The 15,731-nt window shown below is 43.7% G+C and overlaps 1 protein-coding gene across 8 annotated transcripts in view; it reads right to left on the bottom strand.

Annotated features, from left to right (window-relative positions):
• Positions 1–7,270: 7,270 nt before the first annotated feature.
• The window catches only part of LOC139340873 (transcription factor COE3), a 67,851-nt gene continuing 59,390 nt past the window's right edge, over positions 7,271–15,731 (bottom strand). For 4 of the 8 annotated variants that reach the window (XM_070976971.1, XM_070976968.1, XM_070976969.1 and 1 more), the window contains exons 12-16: positions 12,013–12,078; positions 11,611–11,782; positions 11,011–11,196; positions 10,509–10,598; positions 7,271–9,180 (exon numbers count right to left, since the gene is read on the bottom strand). In XM_070976971.1, coding sequence (XP_070833072.1) covers positions 9,149–9,180; positions 10,509–10,598; positions 11,011–11,196; positions 11,611–11,782; positions 12,013–12,078 — 546 coding nt within the window. In that variant the 3' untranslated portion in view covers positions 7,271–9,148. Of the gene's footprint in view, positions 9,181–10,430; positions 10,599–11,010; positions 11,197–11,610; positions 11,783–12,012; positions 12,079–15,731 lie in introns of all 8 variants that reach the window. The other 4 variants (XM_070976967.1, XM_070976963.1, XM_070976964.1 and 1 more) reach the window with 1 other exon arrangement.

Raw genomic sequence — 15,731 nt, 5'->3', positions numbered from 1 at the left:
CTCTAACCTTTGCAGAGCCAATTCAAGTGGCCCGCTCGCTGAATACATTTGAACTTTGCTGCATTTTTGAATTTCTTATCCGATCGGCTCCGTGCGGCTGTCTTGCCGTGCTGCTGGACTCACTTTCTCTGCCGCTGGAGCACCATCGCGGCGTAGATGTTGAGGCAGCAGACAGGCAGATGAAGAATGAGACTCAGTCTGTGGTTTCACAGAGGGCTAATGATGCCTGTGGTGACTACAGGCTACAGTCAGCCCCCTAACGAAGGGAGCTGTGACACAGCCACAAGGGGTCCCATTTAAGCCAGGCGCACTCTGAAGTGCACTGTAAGCACCCTCCTTTTTTGCTCGTGGCTAAGTAAAATCTAAGGAATGCTACGAATTTAGCAACCAGAGATACTGATGTCTGTAGAGTTCTGTAGTTGATGTTAAAAAACAAGTCCAGCATCAAAGCGTCAGACATGCTGCCAGTAATTGACCATGTAATTGCTCAGGCACCCGAGGAATCTCTTTAAAATAATTCACACCTTTTTGCTTTCTCCATTTTTACATTTTTCGGGGCATTTTAGTGTTTATCAGCGTCAGCAGCCGCGTTATTATTATGTCTGTATTATTTTGTGCTTGTATATTCACCATGTGCACCACTTCCGTATCACGCTGGCTCCTTGATAAAAAGGAATTAGATTAAAAGAGGCTGAGACGATCTCATCATCCGCACTGTTAATCTCTGTGAAACCTTTAATTTTGGCCTAATATCTGCCTCCATTTCAGAGAGAGAGACTACGCGGGTGCACGCGCCGCATGCTCGTGCGTGTATGTGTGTGTGTGTGTGAGAGAGAGCATGTGGCCATGCATGTTGGTGTGTGCACATGTGTATGTCCATATGTGTGTGGGTGAAGTGGATGATATTGAGTCTGACTTCATAAATCACCCAGACACTGATAAACTCCCCATGCACCCACACACCGCTAATGGGCAACCCTTAAGGAGTGTGAGTGTCTCGTGCGGCGTTTGATTCAACATTTATTAACCCCCTCACACACTCTCTCTCTCACATACGACACACACTCATTTGAGCCCCAGGAAGAGCAAGGATATAGTTGGTGGCATTCGCAGCGTTAGTGCGGGGTTTTGACCTGGCCGGGCTGTATTAATCACGGCCGGTAGTAGAAAGCGAGTAGTTAGCTTATACAGGCACAACAACAACAGCCTCTGCATTTCCTAACATTAGTTTCCTTCTCATAACTTATATCCTGTCTCCAACTCCCCACTTCCCATCTCATATCCTGGCACCCTTCCTCATTATAGAACAATTTTCTGCCCCCACATCAAATACAAACACACTCTGCGCTTCCATCTCGTGCTCTTCATACATGTCGGCTCGTAATTTTAATGTTATCACAACCTGCACCCCTCAGTACAAGACGCAAGGCTTAGTGGTGGGGACCCTGCAGAATCTAATCCTGCAGCCACGTTAGTGATTCATAAATAGCTGCTTTTATTCTTCCTAAGAAGTTTCTGCGCCTGAAAAGAAAAAAAAAAAAGAAGAAGTGAAACTTTTTGGAACGTATTAACTCGGCTGCAAGCGGTGCACTGCTGCTGGGAAGCCAGAGGAGTATCCGGCATGCAGATAGGCAGTGTCCAGCAGTCAGTCACACAGATAGACACAGGGATAGATAGCTGGATAGACAGACATTAGACTGGGGCTTGGCTGCACTATCGGGTTTCCTCCCCCTCTGTCTCTCTGCCGGGACAGCCTGGCCTCGGAGGCCCTGACACCGAGGCACCGCGCAGCCAGCCACGACAGCTGCCACAGCAGCATCTAATACCAACACACTCCACGCTACGCCACAACTACAAAGAGAAATATCATTTCAAACATGGCATACTTTGATGCTCTTGTAATGATCTTTGTGTTTTGAGAGAGAAAGCGGGAGGATGGAGGATTCGCATGGTGCCTTTCTTTTTGTTTTGTTTCTTTAGTACAAAGAGACCCCCTCCCCCCAGCCGCCCCCACCCCTCCACATGAGCAAGTTTAGGACAGTAGTGATGAGATGCAGCAGGATTAAATGAGAAAGTAACAGAAACCCTGAGAGGTATCAGCATGCCAGCGTGTGCACGTTAGTAACCTTGTATCAGTGTGTCATTGTAACCTTATGAACTCGAGTGTTGGTCTGGGGGTCTCTAATTAGGAACGGCTGATGAACGGCCATGCGTTACGTGAGAGCGGGTGCCTACGAGCGCGTTTCCCCGCATGCATCAATCTGTGACTATGCAGCGCGGTTGTCAGCGTGGTAAGGAGATTGTCTCAGCCTGGAGAAAGTGCAGGTCTAGCCTTGGTCATGTTGACGGAGGGGCGGCACTTCAGAGGCTCCAGGACCCCATGGCACCAGTCTCCCCAGTCCCCCAGACAGACTGGGAGCATCTGGGCTCTGTCAGCGCCTCTGGCCCCCGCAGACTCCGATCTATATGACGGGGGTGAGGAGTGGATTGGATCAGGGAGAGGGAAAATATGAGCCAGATTCCTCAGCCTTGTGCAAAATGCATGCTTTGCCAGCGAGCATGTTACATGTGTGCGTGCGTGTGTGCGCGCGTGTGGTTGCATTAAGGCCTGATAACAGGTCATACTGATTAATTTTATATGATGTGAGATGGGGTTTATCGATAAGCGTCTAATGCTGGAAAAGTCCTCTCTATGAATTGCCCAATTAAGCATTAATTAAAAGTGTGCAGCTAAAAACACGCAAAGCCCGATCTGAGCAAAAACATCAAGATTAGACTGACAGAAATCATTCCAGAGTTTCCTTATGAAAGCAGATACAGCTGCTAAGCTCCACCGCATGGAAACTGATACGCACACACAAGACTAATTAATCCATACACTAAATTAGGAATATAAATTGTGGTCCCAATTTAACAAGGTCAGTTTTAACTTCTCCCTTTACACTTTATTTAACTGTGTAGGAGAGGAAAAAAAAAAAAAAAAAAAAAAAAACGGGGAGCCCTATCAATGTGCTTCGCTTATTATGATTGACGATTGATGATTAAGTCCTCCAGCTGACACACACCACCAAAGCCGGTGAGTTGGAATTGGATGTGACACATACACAGTTCTGCGTGTTAGGTAATTCGTTGACGAGGGGCCAAATTCATTTATGGAACAGCGGTATTGGCAGGCGTGGACACTCTCTGCAAAAACAACGATAATCACAGAGGTTTGGCGCGGCGTGACAAGGACTCTTCAGGGAAAGGCCCTTACACGCTGCTTTGTTGGCCGTTCCTCCCTAAGATGGAGGGAAACATCCGCCACTGTTCTTAAGATGAGAGTCGCCGGGAGCGGGAGAGAGGTTGATGTAAGGTGGGGATGATGTTTAAAGGGCTCGATTAGCACTTGTTGGCTTCTGTTTTGATGGAATCGCCTGTAGTTCATCGCAGTATCTGGACGGCGCAGGTGTATGTAAATACAAATGTACTCAAGTCTTTACTTTTTGGGGGAAGCTATAAGTGATTTTTCTCTTGTTTTGTGTGTGGAATTGATGAAATAAAGGCTCTGATAAATCCCCCATAATGAAACATGAGGGGGACCCTGTCTCAAGCCATTTAATCTCTTTTCGCATTCTCCATTTTTTCTGCTAATGAGCCTTATTGACAATCAAACAGAAGCTGTCATCCCCCAGGATGCAACACTCCCAGCCCCTGCGTGTTTGTCATAGTGTCCTGGCAATCAGAGCTGCCTGCAAGACCAGGCTGGCAGTTAGTGGTTCTCACAGCAGCACTGCCTGAAAATGGCACACTTCCTGTAGAGTTGCAGCTGCCACCTCTGCTACTTCCATTACTTTCTATAGCATGCAGATGTTGTATCAACATTCCCTGCCAAGGGGACTGCAATAACTGTGAGATTCATGCCATGTTTCAGAGGCACGTCAATTTCTCAAGTGGCACAATTAAAGAGGGAAATACAGTACCAGGTTTTTCACAGGCGCTGAAATCGGAAAAGGGCTTTTTCATTTTTTTTTTCCAAAGGGGGGCTGTTTCATAAGGGTTCAGAAATCCACCCGATTTTTACTGCCCTTTTCCTGAGTTGAGCTGTTCTGTGAGCCTTTGTGAGGCAGACCTGTCGTGACCCACAGCGGATATGGAAATGGGGCTAAGGTTTTATGGGCCAAACGGATTGGACACAGTCAAGCTCAGGGGGCATGAATATTGGATGTTATTTCTGGTCCCTTTTTATGTAATCCATTGCCAATACATTATTAATAGATGATATCATATCCAGAACTACTGGACAAAGCACTACAGAGGGGTGCTATGAAAGGAGCTCTATGTGGTGGAGACTGTGGCAGAAAATACAGTTCAAGTGATATTATTTTATCACCGTAGCCTAACACACCCGGACCAGGCAATCTTTATAGTGTAATTTTTTGGACTAAGCGAAGTTCATAGAAGAAAAATATAGTGAATACTGTATTTCTACCAGGGGTAAATCCTGCATTTGTGGGTTTGAAATGCACTGAAACATTGATGAAGTATCAAATGACACCCAAATACAAGTTTAATGGATTTTGAAGCACTGGGATACTTTGCTCATCCTCCTTGACTGCAGTGAGTGAAGTGGAAATCTTTGCGAGGATCTAGAGTTTTCCTTGCAAAGCTGACTCCCAGTGTATAGTAGCAGGGGAGCGGTGTCTTATCTGATGTACCGATTCACAGACAGGAGACTCTGTTAATGTGGGACTGTTTTTTGTGAAAAAGGGTCAGATTCCCTGTTTGGATTCAAATGCGAAATTGTTCAAAAAAAGGTCAGACTCCCTGTTTTGACTCATTGTCATCTCAAAGTTATGATCTCTAGTCGTGCAGTTTTTATGAGTCACAGCAGCCGTATCCCACTCGTGTAAAACTTCACGAGAGTTGCAGCCGCCTTTTTTTTTTTCCTTTCTCTTCCTGCGCAAAACACATCACTCAGCGGTTACACAAATACTGTCTGTCCAAGAGCAAATCCTTAAAAAGTACTTCTCAGCACTGGCCATCGAGCAGAGGAGATAGACCGTCGTCGGCCTTTTAGTTTTACGGCCTGCCTCGATACTGTACACATGTTGGCACAAAGGTATTATCACATTAACATCCATTAAGAGTGGACGTATAAGCCCCTCAATAAGAGTTACATAGGGAGTAAGGTAATATTCTCTTTTTAAGGTCAGTTTGAATTGTTTTTTCTCATGGGAAACGGCAGATTGATAAAGAGCAAACAAAACCTCTTTTCTGAATGCGTGTCCTCCATGGCCTCAATGAAGGTTTCATTCCTTTATATCATCCAGCCCAATTCCCAGCATGCACAGCCATTGTGGCTCTTTCAGCTGGAGCTCTCCATTGACTGGCTCATTGTCCGGCCGCTCTTTTGTGAGCGCTATCACCGGAGCACAATCTTTCACCTGAACAGCACAGGAGCGCAGCCTGGATGTGCTCACGCAAAGCCGCCGAGTCACCCGCGCAGATGCCAGGCTGCACGATTACCCCGGCGCTAATTAAGAAATATTCAGCGAGCGGATCAACTTTTTAAAAATCTTCCGGTGACGCTTGTTAATAGCGCGGCTGTTTGTCATGCTCAGGCGGCCTGCGTCAGCCAGAGATGTTCAATATTACAGCTCAGGCTTATATTATTGAGAGGAGGTTTTTTTTTTTTTTTTTTTTTTTTTGAAATATAACAATGCACGAGCAGATGTTTGAAGCGTGGCCCTCGGCAACACAAGGCTAGTTAAGATCGATATTGCTTTCAATATTTCTTTCCTTTGACAGATAACCAGTACGGAGGAAAGTCTTGATAAGAGTGGCAACGTATGGATGTGGCGAGCCTCGCTCTCTTTTGATTGCGTGACCCCTTGACCTTTGCCTGTGTTTGAGAGGGAGGCAGCCACATGGTACGGTGGGGGTCTGTCAGGCTCTGGTTATGGGGCATTATTGACCCAGGATTTATAAATATTTAATGCACACATTAAGATCATGGTGGAGGGTGGCCATTAGAGTTCTCCAATAAAGAGGCTCTCACGATGATTGAGTGGTGTGGCAGAGCTAGGAGCTGCTCGTTGGGTACAGGGAAACCTGCTGAGGCAATATACTGTACCACCAGCCCGTCTGCCAGGCTCTGGCGCTCTTAAAACTGGCAACAACTTGTCGTTTTTTATTGCACTTTTACCCTCCGAATTGTTCTTTCTGAGTTTTTTTTTCCCCTCAGTTGGTTATCGTCTCTGCGTTGAGAGCCAGTTTCCTTGCTTTCATTCGCTGGGCAGTTAAGACTAAATAAATATACAGTTTGTGCAGCATTTTGCCGTTGAATAATAGAGACAGCAGTAAGCGAGGCGATAGATCCCAACCTGTGTATGTGTATCTGAAACAGATAATGCAGTGTCAGGAAGCAGATGTGTGGCTATTGTTATCAGACACATTGGATTATCCAGGGAATGATTTGGAGCACAAGGCGATCGCAGCTGAAAATGAAATCGCTCTTTTGAGTGTATCTGTCCTCTGCGCTATCAGCAGCTCCTGGACTATCTGCCCGTGCCGCGAGATCCGCGCACGCTGCTCGACATAATAAGCTGTGATATGCTGATTGCCACTCAGGTTGCCGTCGTTTAATTGTGCATTAAAGGCAGAGGTGGCCTCGGACAATGTTGCCTTGATGAGAAATTGACATTTTGTGACCTGCTCTGCGCGACCACTCAGGATGCCAGATAAGATGCTCAGTTGTTTTTAAGGAGAACCACTGTTCTTCCCTCAAACACTTCTATCCTTCTGTTTGACCCACTTGATAAGTATAGATTTCACAGTGGCCCCCCTTTCAGCGCTCAAACTATAAGAGGTTCAAAACGATACCAGCCCTTATAGACAAAGGATAACCTTGCTCTTTCAATGTATTGATTCTTTATTAACTAGGTGGCTTAATGCAATGAAATGAGGGATTTGAATGAGCCCCATTTGGGCTGCTTTGAATAAAAAGCTTGCACTGTTTATGAATGACTACAATGAACCTTTGAAGCACCACAGATGCAGGATATGCTGATACAAAGACCAGTAGGAATATGTCACAATGTCAGAGTGCTTTGCTGAAAGAATATGAGTAAAGAGCAGTTTTCATCTTTTATGGATGTCACACTTTTCCACAGGTTTCAAACAGTTATCTCTATGGCAAAGTCTAAACACTAACAACTTACAGACGAATCACAGGTTTGTCCTCAGAAGCTTCGACTGTCTCTTTTTTTTTTTTCTTTTTCTCGTTTGTCCTGATTGTCAGTTTGTCTGCCAGCCAAACTGTACTTAAAACTGAAGAAGTCCACAGTTGAGGAGCTATTGTGTTTTTACTGAAAATTTTAATAAAACATCACTTATTCATTTCTGTTTCCATTCCAAATGTTGACATTGTTAAATTTTCTTCCCTGTAAACACATGTAAGCTATGTGGCAGAGTCATAAGTGGTGAGTAAAAATGACTTCTATACATTCTACAAAACAGAAAAAAATACAACCACAAATGGAGTGTTTTTTTTTATCTCCAAGGTTGTCCCTCATGCACATTAGTCTCTATTGGATCTTAACAACTATCATATGGGTCACAAACAATTTATTTGACAATACAACCAACAAAGTTTTCTCCAAAATGGTCTGTATAGATAATTTAAAATCAATATAAAAATAAACAATGAAGTTTGACTTCCCCTTTAAAAAATGAACAGAGAGTCTTGACGGAGTAACACAAATTTTGAGGATACACATGAAATATATGCACATTGCATTTCATCAAATACAAAAAGAAAACAAATGAAGGCAACAGTTCTTGGCTGAATTATCTGTGCTGCATCACTATATTAAGGGCATGACGATTAATACATACATAATGAAAAGCAATATACAAAATTTCAGAGATAAATACATTATTTATAGTTGATATGTTACAAAATTTCCCTCAGTGAGCGCAAGTGTGTATTTGAACAGAAATATGACAATGAACTACTATACGCCTACATTCTCAATGGATTTTAATTTTGTTTTTTAAATGTTTTTTTGTTGATCTAAAAGAACATGAAAAAGACAGATGTATAAATATTTAGCACAAGTTTGGCAATATCACAATAGTCTACAATTTTTAACCACATATAAAACACATAGGGGAGTTGGAGCTAGAAGGGGGAGACTGCTCCTCATCAACAAGAAACAGACTTCACAGTAGCCTAGGAATGCATTAATATACAGTGCTAGCAAAAAAGTTGAAAAACATGGCAAAACACACTTGCTTAAAAGGAAGCTCTAGACATGGAAGTACATCATATTCATCAACAGAGCAGTGTTTTGTACACGTCAGTGTGCTTGTTGAATCGAAGAGGATTTTTTTTTTTTTTTTTTTTTTTACTTTTGAAGATGAGCTCTAGCTACAATAAATTACAAAATTTAAGTTAAAATGCAGGAATGAAACATGATACAACCTTACCCGCCCAGCCCCGCCCCTTTTTACTCGTATTTGTTGTACTTTTATGATCGATTTTCTACATTATATATCTCATATATTTTCCAGTTGAAATTCAAACTGTCTTGGCCCCTGTGTATTTTTCTCACACATAAAAATACAAAAAGTCACATTATAAAGACACACAACTGTTGTGAATCTATTAAAAGAGAGTTGAAACAGAAAAACAATTTCTGAAGTTCGTTGGCAAATGTACTGTACATCAGTGTTTTTACTTTACAACCAGATGGTGAGTCCACAGAGTCCCTTCCAGTATTGAATGTGTGGTTGATTGGACATATCCAAGGCCGAAGCGCAACCCGACAAGGTATACAAAATAAACCCTTCATCATCCCGTGTCCTCTTCAAGGGTGATTAAATGGGGAGGTGGGGGAAATAAACAAACCAAAAAAAAAAAAAAAAAAAAATTCCCACAGAAAAAAAAACATTGTTCCTCATGAAATCCTTTTTTCTGCAGGTTTTTGCGAGTCACTTAAAAGAAAAAAAATCATTTGTTTCTTTTCTTTTTTTTTTTCTTCTTCATCTTTAAAAACAGAACGAGCGGCTGACTATACATTACACCAGCGTTTTGCTGTGTGCTGAGGGAGTGTCCTGTGAAGTGGTAGTGTGTAGACTGGTGCTTGAGATGATGAAAGTGCATTTACATTGGAGGGACAACCAGGCCGGACATGGCTGGAAAAAACAGAGACAGGAAGGAAAGGGACATTAGTTTATTGGGCTAATACAGGTGTGGCTATACATTTGAAAATTAATTAAAAAAAATTGTGCGTGTGTGCATGCATGTGTCTATGTGCTGGTGCGTGTGTGTGTGCGTGTGTGTGTGCGAGTCCAGCCATCTGACGCTGCACAAGTGCGTGAATGTATGCCTTAATGTGGCTGTTTGCGTATGTGCCTGTGAGTGTTTGCCGTGTCCGCCAGCCTGCTGCTGCACGTCCTCCTAACGGGGAGAGTTTGAAAACCTCCCTCCTGCTCTGACATTTCAGCCCCCAGCATGCCAGTCTTGCTATGTGTGATATTTCTCCTGGCGTTGGGGTAATGGCAAACAGTGGCCCAGACTCCCAGGGGATGCGGCCGTGGTGACGGCAGAGCAACAACACGGTCACTTCCCACAATGCCACAATGCTACAGTACTAGACACTCCTCAGACTCCCCTCAGATTCCTTCTATGGCTTCCTTTCCTCCCCTCATCTCTCTATCCTCAACTCTCCAGCACTGTGCTGCACATTAGTCCTGCATTTCCACATTCCCCAAGTCGTGCGTCTGCGTCATTATCTAAGAGAGATTAGGCAAGATCAAAGGTAGCTTCCGTTATTTTACCAAGACCATCTGCTTAGGATATCATTAGCAACTGTACCTCACCCTGAGAGTTTATATATTCAGTATTTTCACACGTTTTAACAATTAGGCGACTAGTGAAGTGCTGGGATGATATATTATTATATTGCTCTGAGTGTATTTGTAGAGTCATGGTTGAAATGCTTTTAAGTTTGCCAGCGCAGATGATGGCAAGGCATTGCTCATTAATTTCTGCACAACATGTATTAATAAGTATGAACGTGTAGCAAGATGAACTTTAATTTCCCACTTCATTAAGCCCAATGTTATTAATCTTGGGGCACACACTACGGCTAAGCTTGTTTTCAAAGCAATCATGTTGGTCATGACACATGCACAAAACCTAATAAACATAATTACTAAAACAATTCGGGGAAGGTCTTTTCCTGCGACATCAGAGGGGATCATTTGTATGAAAGGGCAACGAGGATGTATGTTTGCGTGTGTGTTTGTGCAGACGTGAGACGGCGGTCCTGCACAGTGCTTGCATGATGCGTGTGTGAAGATGTGCTCTGTGTGAGTGTTTGAACTGAAAGGTGTAAATTGGCCTGTCAAAATGCATATATTTGTAATGATTAGTCCCTCACCAAACCGGACAGAGGCCTGAGCAGCGGTATCTGACCAGTAGTCCGTAGGGAAAGGATGAGGGGGTGAGGGGGGCTCACCTTGCAGTCCGTTGCCGTTGGCGCTGGTGCAGGAGGGGGGTGGGGAGGCCTGGGGTCGGACCACAGGGGCGAAGGCGCTCTTTTGTTTAACTGCGGAGACGATAGGGAGGGAAAAGGAAGGAGGGAGGGAGAGAGTGAGAACGTGCTGTGAGTAGTGCTGGAGAGGGCAGTTAAGGTAAGGCTAGGATAGTATTACTGCCAGGGGGGATACACGATCAGTACTCACAGGCCCCTACCATCAACATCTTGTCCGGTTGAACAAATACAGGTGGCGTATGGTGAAATACACATAAAAATGAATATTTCTCCTACTCTATGTGTGTTCTCCGAAGTACTAAAACTAAACAAGCCCCTGTGAATGAATAGTAATATATTATCGCCATCAATAATGTTATAACCCTGTCAGAAGTGATTCATAGAAGTGAAAACGAATGTGGGAGCTGGAATTAAATCAGCAGCAGCTTAGTGCTACTACAGCGTGCGATAGTGGCAAGCTACTCACTTCCATATGGGGAGTTGGCAGAGGATCCGTTGAGGAACCCAGGGGAGCTTGGCACTCCCAGGTTCATGCCGGCATTGCCGTAGCCATTCATGCTGTTGCTGACGGTGTTGTAGCTCGACTGCTGCGGGGTGCTGCTGGAGATGTAGCCCCGGGGGGACACGCTGCTGGTGTTCCGGCTGTAGCCCACTGAATAACATGGGTGGGAGATAGAAAGGGAAATTCATTCATTTCTTTTTGGCGTCTGCACAGTATTTACCATGGAAATGTTCACTGATTACACCAAATGATAATGGAAATTTACCACGGCAATCAAGCATTTTTATATCAGCACATACTGCAGATGTCAGTTTAACAAGAACAAGAATTTGTCTCTTAATTAGACCCTTTAACTGCCTATATCGTAGGTGAGCATGGGGGCAGTGTTCAAAAACCTAATCTCTCTCCATTTTCTCGTTTTAACGAGAGGAGAAAACGAGTGAAATTTAACTATTTCTCATTTTCTTGCAAACTCCCTGCAATCCCCTCGAGGACCCCCTGCGGGTCCCCGGACCCCACTTTTGAGAACCACTGACTTATGGAGCCATATCCTAAATCACATACCTTGGTCATTCCCTTGTGACTCAGACACATTGACTGCTAGCTGGCTGCTGAAGGAGTTGACTCCCATCATGCCGTGGGAGGCTGTGTTAGCGAGAGAGGGGATCTGGTTGTGGTTGCGGGGAACGCTGTACAGGGCCTCGGCGATGTCAGCTGCCCTCTTCAGAATGATCTCCTGAGAAGCGCAGAGAAGGCAGAGGTTTTGTTATTTATGGGTTTTGGTTTTTTTTATAGCTGTGCTTTTGCTTTGATGCTTGGTTCTTGGCTATATGGTTAACACATGTAGCCTGCATTGTTCCAGATATAGTGGTGAAAATACCCTTTGGTGATACTATCAGTAAATTTTCAATGGTTCCTTGTTTAGCAGAGGAGTTAGCACGCTGAAGCAGCTGCGTGGATACGGACCTGGTTGTTGTGGGGCATTCCATACAGGGCTTCAACGAGATCAGCCGCCCTCTTCAGTAACACCTCCTGATGAGAAAAACAGGAAGAGTAAATGTTAAGACCTGAGCAGATTACCCAGTGGTCCGCACACTAACAAACAATATCCACAACAACATTACACAGCAGGGTCATGGAGAGCTTCAGAAATGTTTACATATTCAAGCGCTAAATAAAAGCCATCCTGATTTAAGAGGCACTGGTGCTGCATTTATACAGCGTTACCACTTTGCTCCTTCCAACCATGCAGAGCAGTGAATAATGTTCCCTATCTTAATTAAACTGGCATAGTCCTTTAAAAACAACACCTCACCCCTGATTCTGGGCTTCACGTTTGCTCTGGAGTTCAGCGCTGAGTCCCCTCTCTTCAGAACAATAAAGTGAATTAGCTCTGGGTTAATCTAGTTCTGTTGTAATGACATTAAGGAATTTTTCAATTAACCTCTTTGACTGGCTGTTGCAAAGGACTTCACAAATGACTTCCCATCCAGCAAGAGCTGGGTGCTTGTGCCTTGGGGACACGGATGCTCAGGATGTGGTCTTATCCATGTCTGCATGCTTGCCCCCGCTTGACAATGCGGATTAGCTGTGTTGCTTTGGCTCTTAACACTGAAAATGAGTTGGCCCCGGATCCCGTTCCCCCCACTCTGTTTCGGGCTTTCAGCTAGGTGGGGTTTGGCCCGTTTGTGTGTCTTTATCTGCTCTTTGAATTCAGCACTTACAATTAAATCCCTCTCAAGCAACCAGACTGCTCTCTTTGTTTTCTATAATACAGAAGGCAATATGCTCTATGAAAACCCTCTTCTCCTTTTAGAGTGCATTTAATCTGACAAAGGCAAGTTGCAGACATGGCTGTTGCGTGTGTTTTTAAAATGCTCGCTTGTTGTCACCTGCTGTAGAGCAGAGATTTGTCGACTGCGCTGTTAGAACCCTGGTTAAAAGCAATGCAAATCTGTCACCAGAAACATCTCAGATGGCGCTTGTTTTCTTCCCACATTCGCTGTGTTTTCTTTTGCGGGCCTCGGTAATTTGTCTGAAGTGTTCCATCACTTGGCAATAGCAGTGTGGGATTAAGACGGCAGCTGCCGTAAATGAATGTAAACACAGCCTTCGCGCCTTCAAACAGCGGCCTCCAAGACTTGGCCTGCATTTCCAAGGCGCAGCGTATGTAGTGTGTACGGAGTGTGTGTATGGGCCCTTTCATCCTGAGGAGCATATCTACCACAGTCCTTGATTTATCAAGATGAATCACTGTAGAAGCCACTTCCAGCGTATGCCATGCTCTCTTATAGAAACATATCGCTTAATCCACCCCAAGTTACCGGATGGGTGGCTCTTAGAATGGGCATTTACCTCTGAAATTGGTGTGTATGCTCAACGTTGCATGCATCTAGTTTGCATACAAATAAAGAATTATGGTTGTCGTGAGGCAGGTAGACTAAATGAGAGGACCAGCTGTCTTGATGTGTTCTCATCAGGCAGAACAGATTTCTCTCTCTCTTGCTGAGTGAGATAAAGTGGTTTTCTTTCTTTTTGTCTGCAGTTAATAATTACCAATAATCTATTCTATCATATTTCAAGATCTCCTACATGGCTCTCAATTTTAAACAACAATTAAAGCAATTAAGACTGTCGCGTTCACAAGCCATGTTTCATTCTCTGTAAAACGTCCTCTCCCTCCTTGTCCATATGGTACTTTGCAGCAGTGACATAAGGACAGCTTGGAAAAAGGAGGAGAGAAAACGATATTGCCTCTCATCCTTAATCTGTCGTTTACCGCGTGGTGTCTTAACTAACCAAGCTGACTCGCAAGGCTATGCTTAAGTGGCAACCTAGTCATATCCGAGGATGATGAGAAGTGCTGCACCCAATCAAGGAAGAAGTTTGTTTTCTTCTGACGAGACGCTTTCATGCGTATCAGCTCACGCTGTGAATACGATTAACACGGAATAGTGTTCTGAGGGCATTTCCATGTAAATCTCAATACTACTCCAGCATAAGTGTAATTGGCTTTCTTGTCATGGAGACATATCAGAACACACCATGTTAAATTGAAACAATTAAAGGCCTCAAATGATTTCTGTTGTTCTGTGACAAATGCGTGACAGATTCCTACCATTGTTTGCCTTGCTTTGCATAAAGGTCCCGTGTTCAACAACTGTTTAAATGGGGCTGCTCAGATGACAGATCACCCAAGATTTAGAAGCTGTTTTCCGTTAATGCCGCGGAAAAAAACGGGAGGAAGCCGTAACAAATGATGTGTTATAAAAAATATCTAACAATAAGGAGATGTGGTCTAAATCAGCCTGAGTGTGATTCTTCAAGCACTAGATTAACATGGATGTTGTATTTATATTATCACAGTTAATAAAAGAGGGCCTAGGTTATGTAGCTTGGAGTGCTAATGCCATTATAAAACTGTAAGGCAATTACTCTGTTAGCTCTAGCCTGAGGTAATGAATGCATTTAGAAGCATAGGGCCATTAGATGAAGGTACTTCAAAGAGCACAGGAAGAGAGATTCATTTAAATACATGGGTAATTGCTTGACATGAACACATTTGTAATATTTTCTCCTTGTGGATTACACAAAGAATTGGAAAAGAATGGGCTTATGCTCATTTTGGGAGGAAAGAAAAGAATCCAAAGCAATCAGCTTAATAATAAAACAATATTGAGTTTCCACTTTTAATTTCATAATGAATCTAATTTGTTACAGAAGAGAGAAATTGAGTGTGATATAATGTGATATCCAGTCTATTTGTCCATTACTGCCAGAGGGCACAAAATGGTATTATAAATTGTCTTTTTTATATTATGAATAGAAAATTGTTTTATAACAAGATCTTAAAAAGGAGGGTGAATTCCAAAGTCTCTCTTCACTTAACGCGATGCCCGCAAACCAATCTCCTTTCTCATCACTTGACTGCTCACACTTATTACTTTCATATTCACCCTGGACTTTGCATTGAATTTTTATATCTCCACTCCTCCCACAGGGTCAGACTGTCATCTACGATGTTGTCTTAGAATTACGAGGTAAACTTCAATCAGAGGCAGCTTCCCCCCTTTTTTTCTCTGTGTAGCAACAATATTAGCGTGCATCCCTTGCTATCCATGAGCACTCCCATATTGGCTTTCTGTCTCCTTACAATTACCACGTGTCTTACTGGTCCCAGGGAGAAGGCTGGTGGAAATCAATATAGCGCAGTAATATTATCAACTGGAGGGTGAAGTCATGGGGGGGGGGGTAGAGGCGGTGAGTGGGCTTGGTGTCGATTTGCCTTTCTGCTAATGCACACCGCGCGTCCTCCAGCTTTATCTTCTTTTTATAGAGTCTCCCTACCTCACCTGCACCCTGTAATGGCTGTTCTCTATATGCTGTTTCTGTTCTCATTCCAAATGTACATGCCAGCCTCAGCCCGCCGCCGGCTGTTTTATTGGGAATGTGCTTTTGACCCCGAGAGCTGACCCTCAGATGGCAAGCTTAACAATGACGAATCACTTGGTGGGATCATTTACATGCCCCCTGAACCCCATATTTGGGTCCATTAGAGAGCAAATCAAATATTTATGTTGTTTATTGGAAGTGCAGGGTTTCATCTCACTCTGTGATTGTTTCATGCAAAGGCTGGGAGACCGTGCTATATTAAGTATACGCGCACCCAGGAAACTAATCTTGGG

Source organism: Chaetodon trifascialis, chromosome 13 (genome assembly GCF_039877785.1).
Source record: "Chaetodon trifascialis isolate fChaTrf1 chromosome 13, fChaTrf1.hap1, whole genome shotgun sequence".
Lineage (NCBI taxonomy): Eukaryota > Metazoa > Chordata > Actinopteri > Chaetodontiformes > Chaetodontidae > Chaetodon > Chaetodon trifascialis.
The sequence above is the reverse complement of the archived record's forward strand: the minus strand, read 5'-3'. Positions and strand labels throughout refer to the sequence as shown.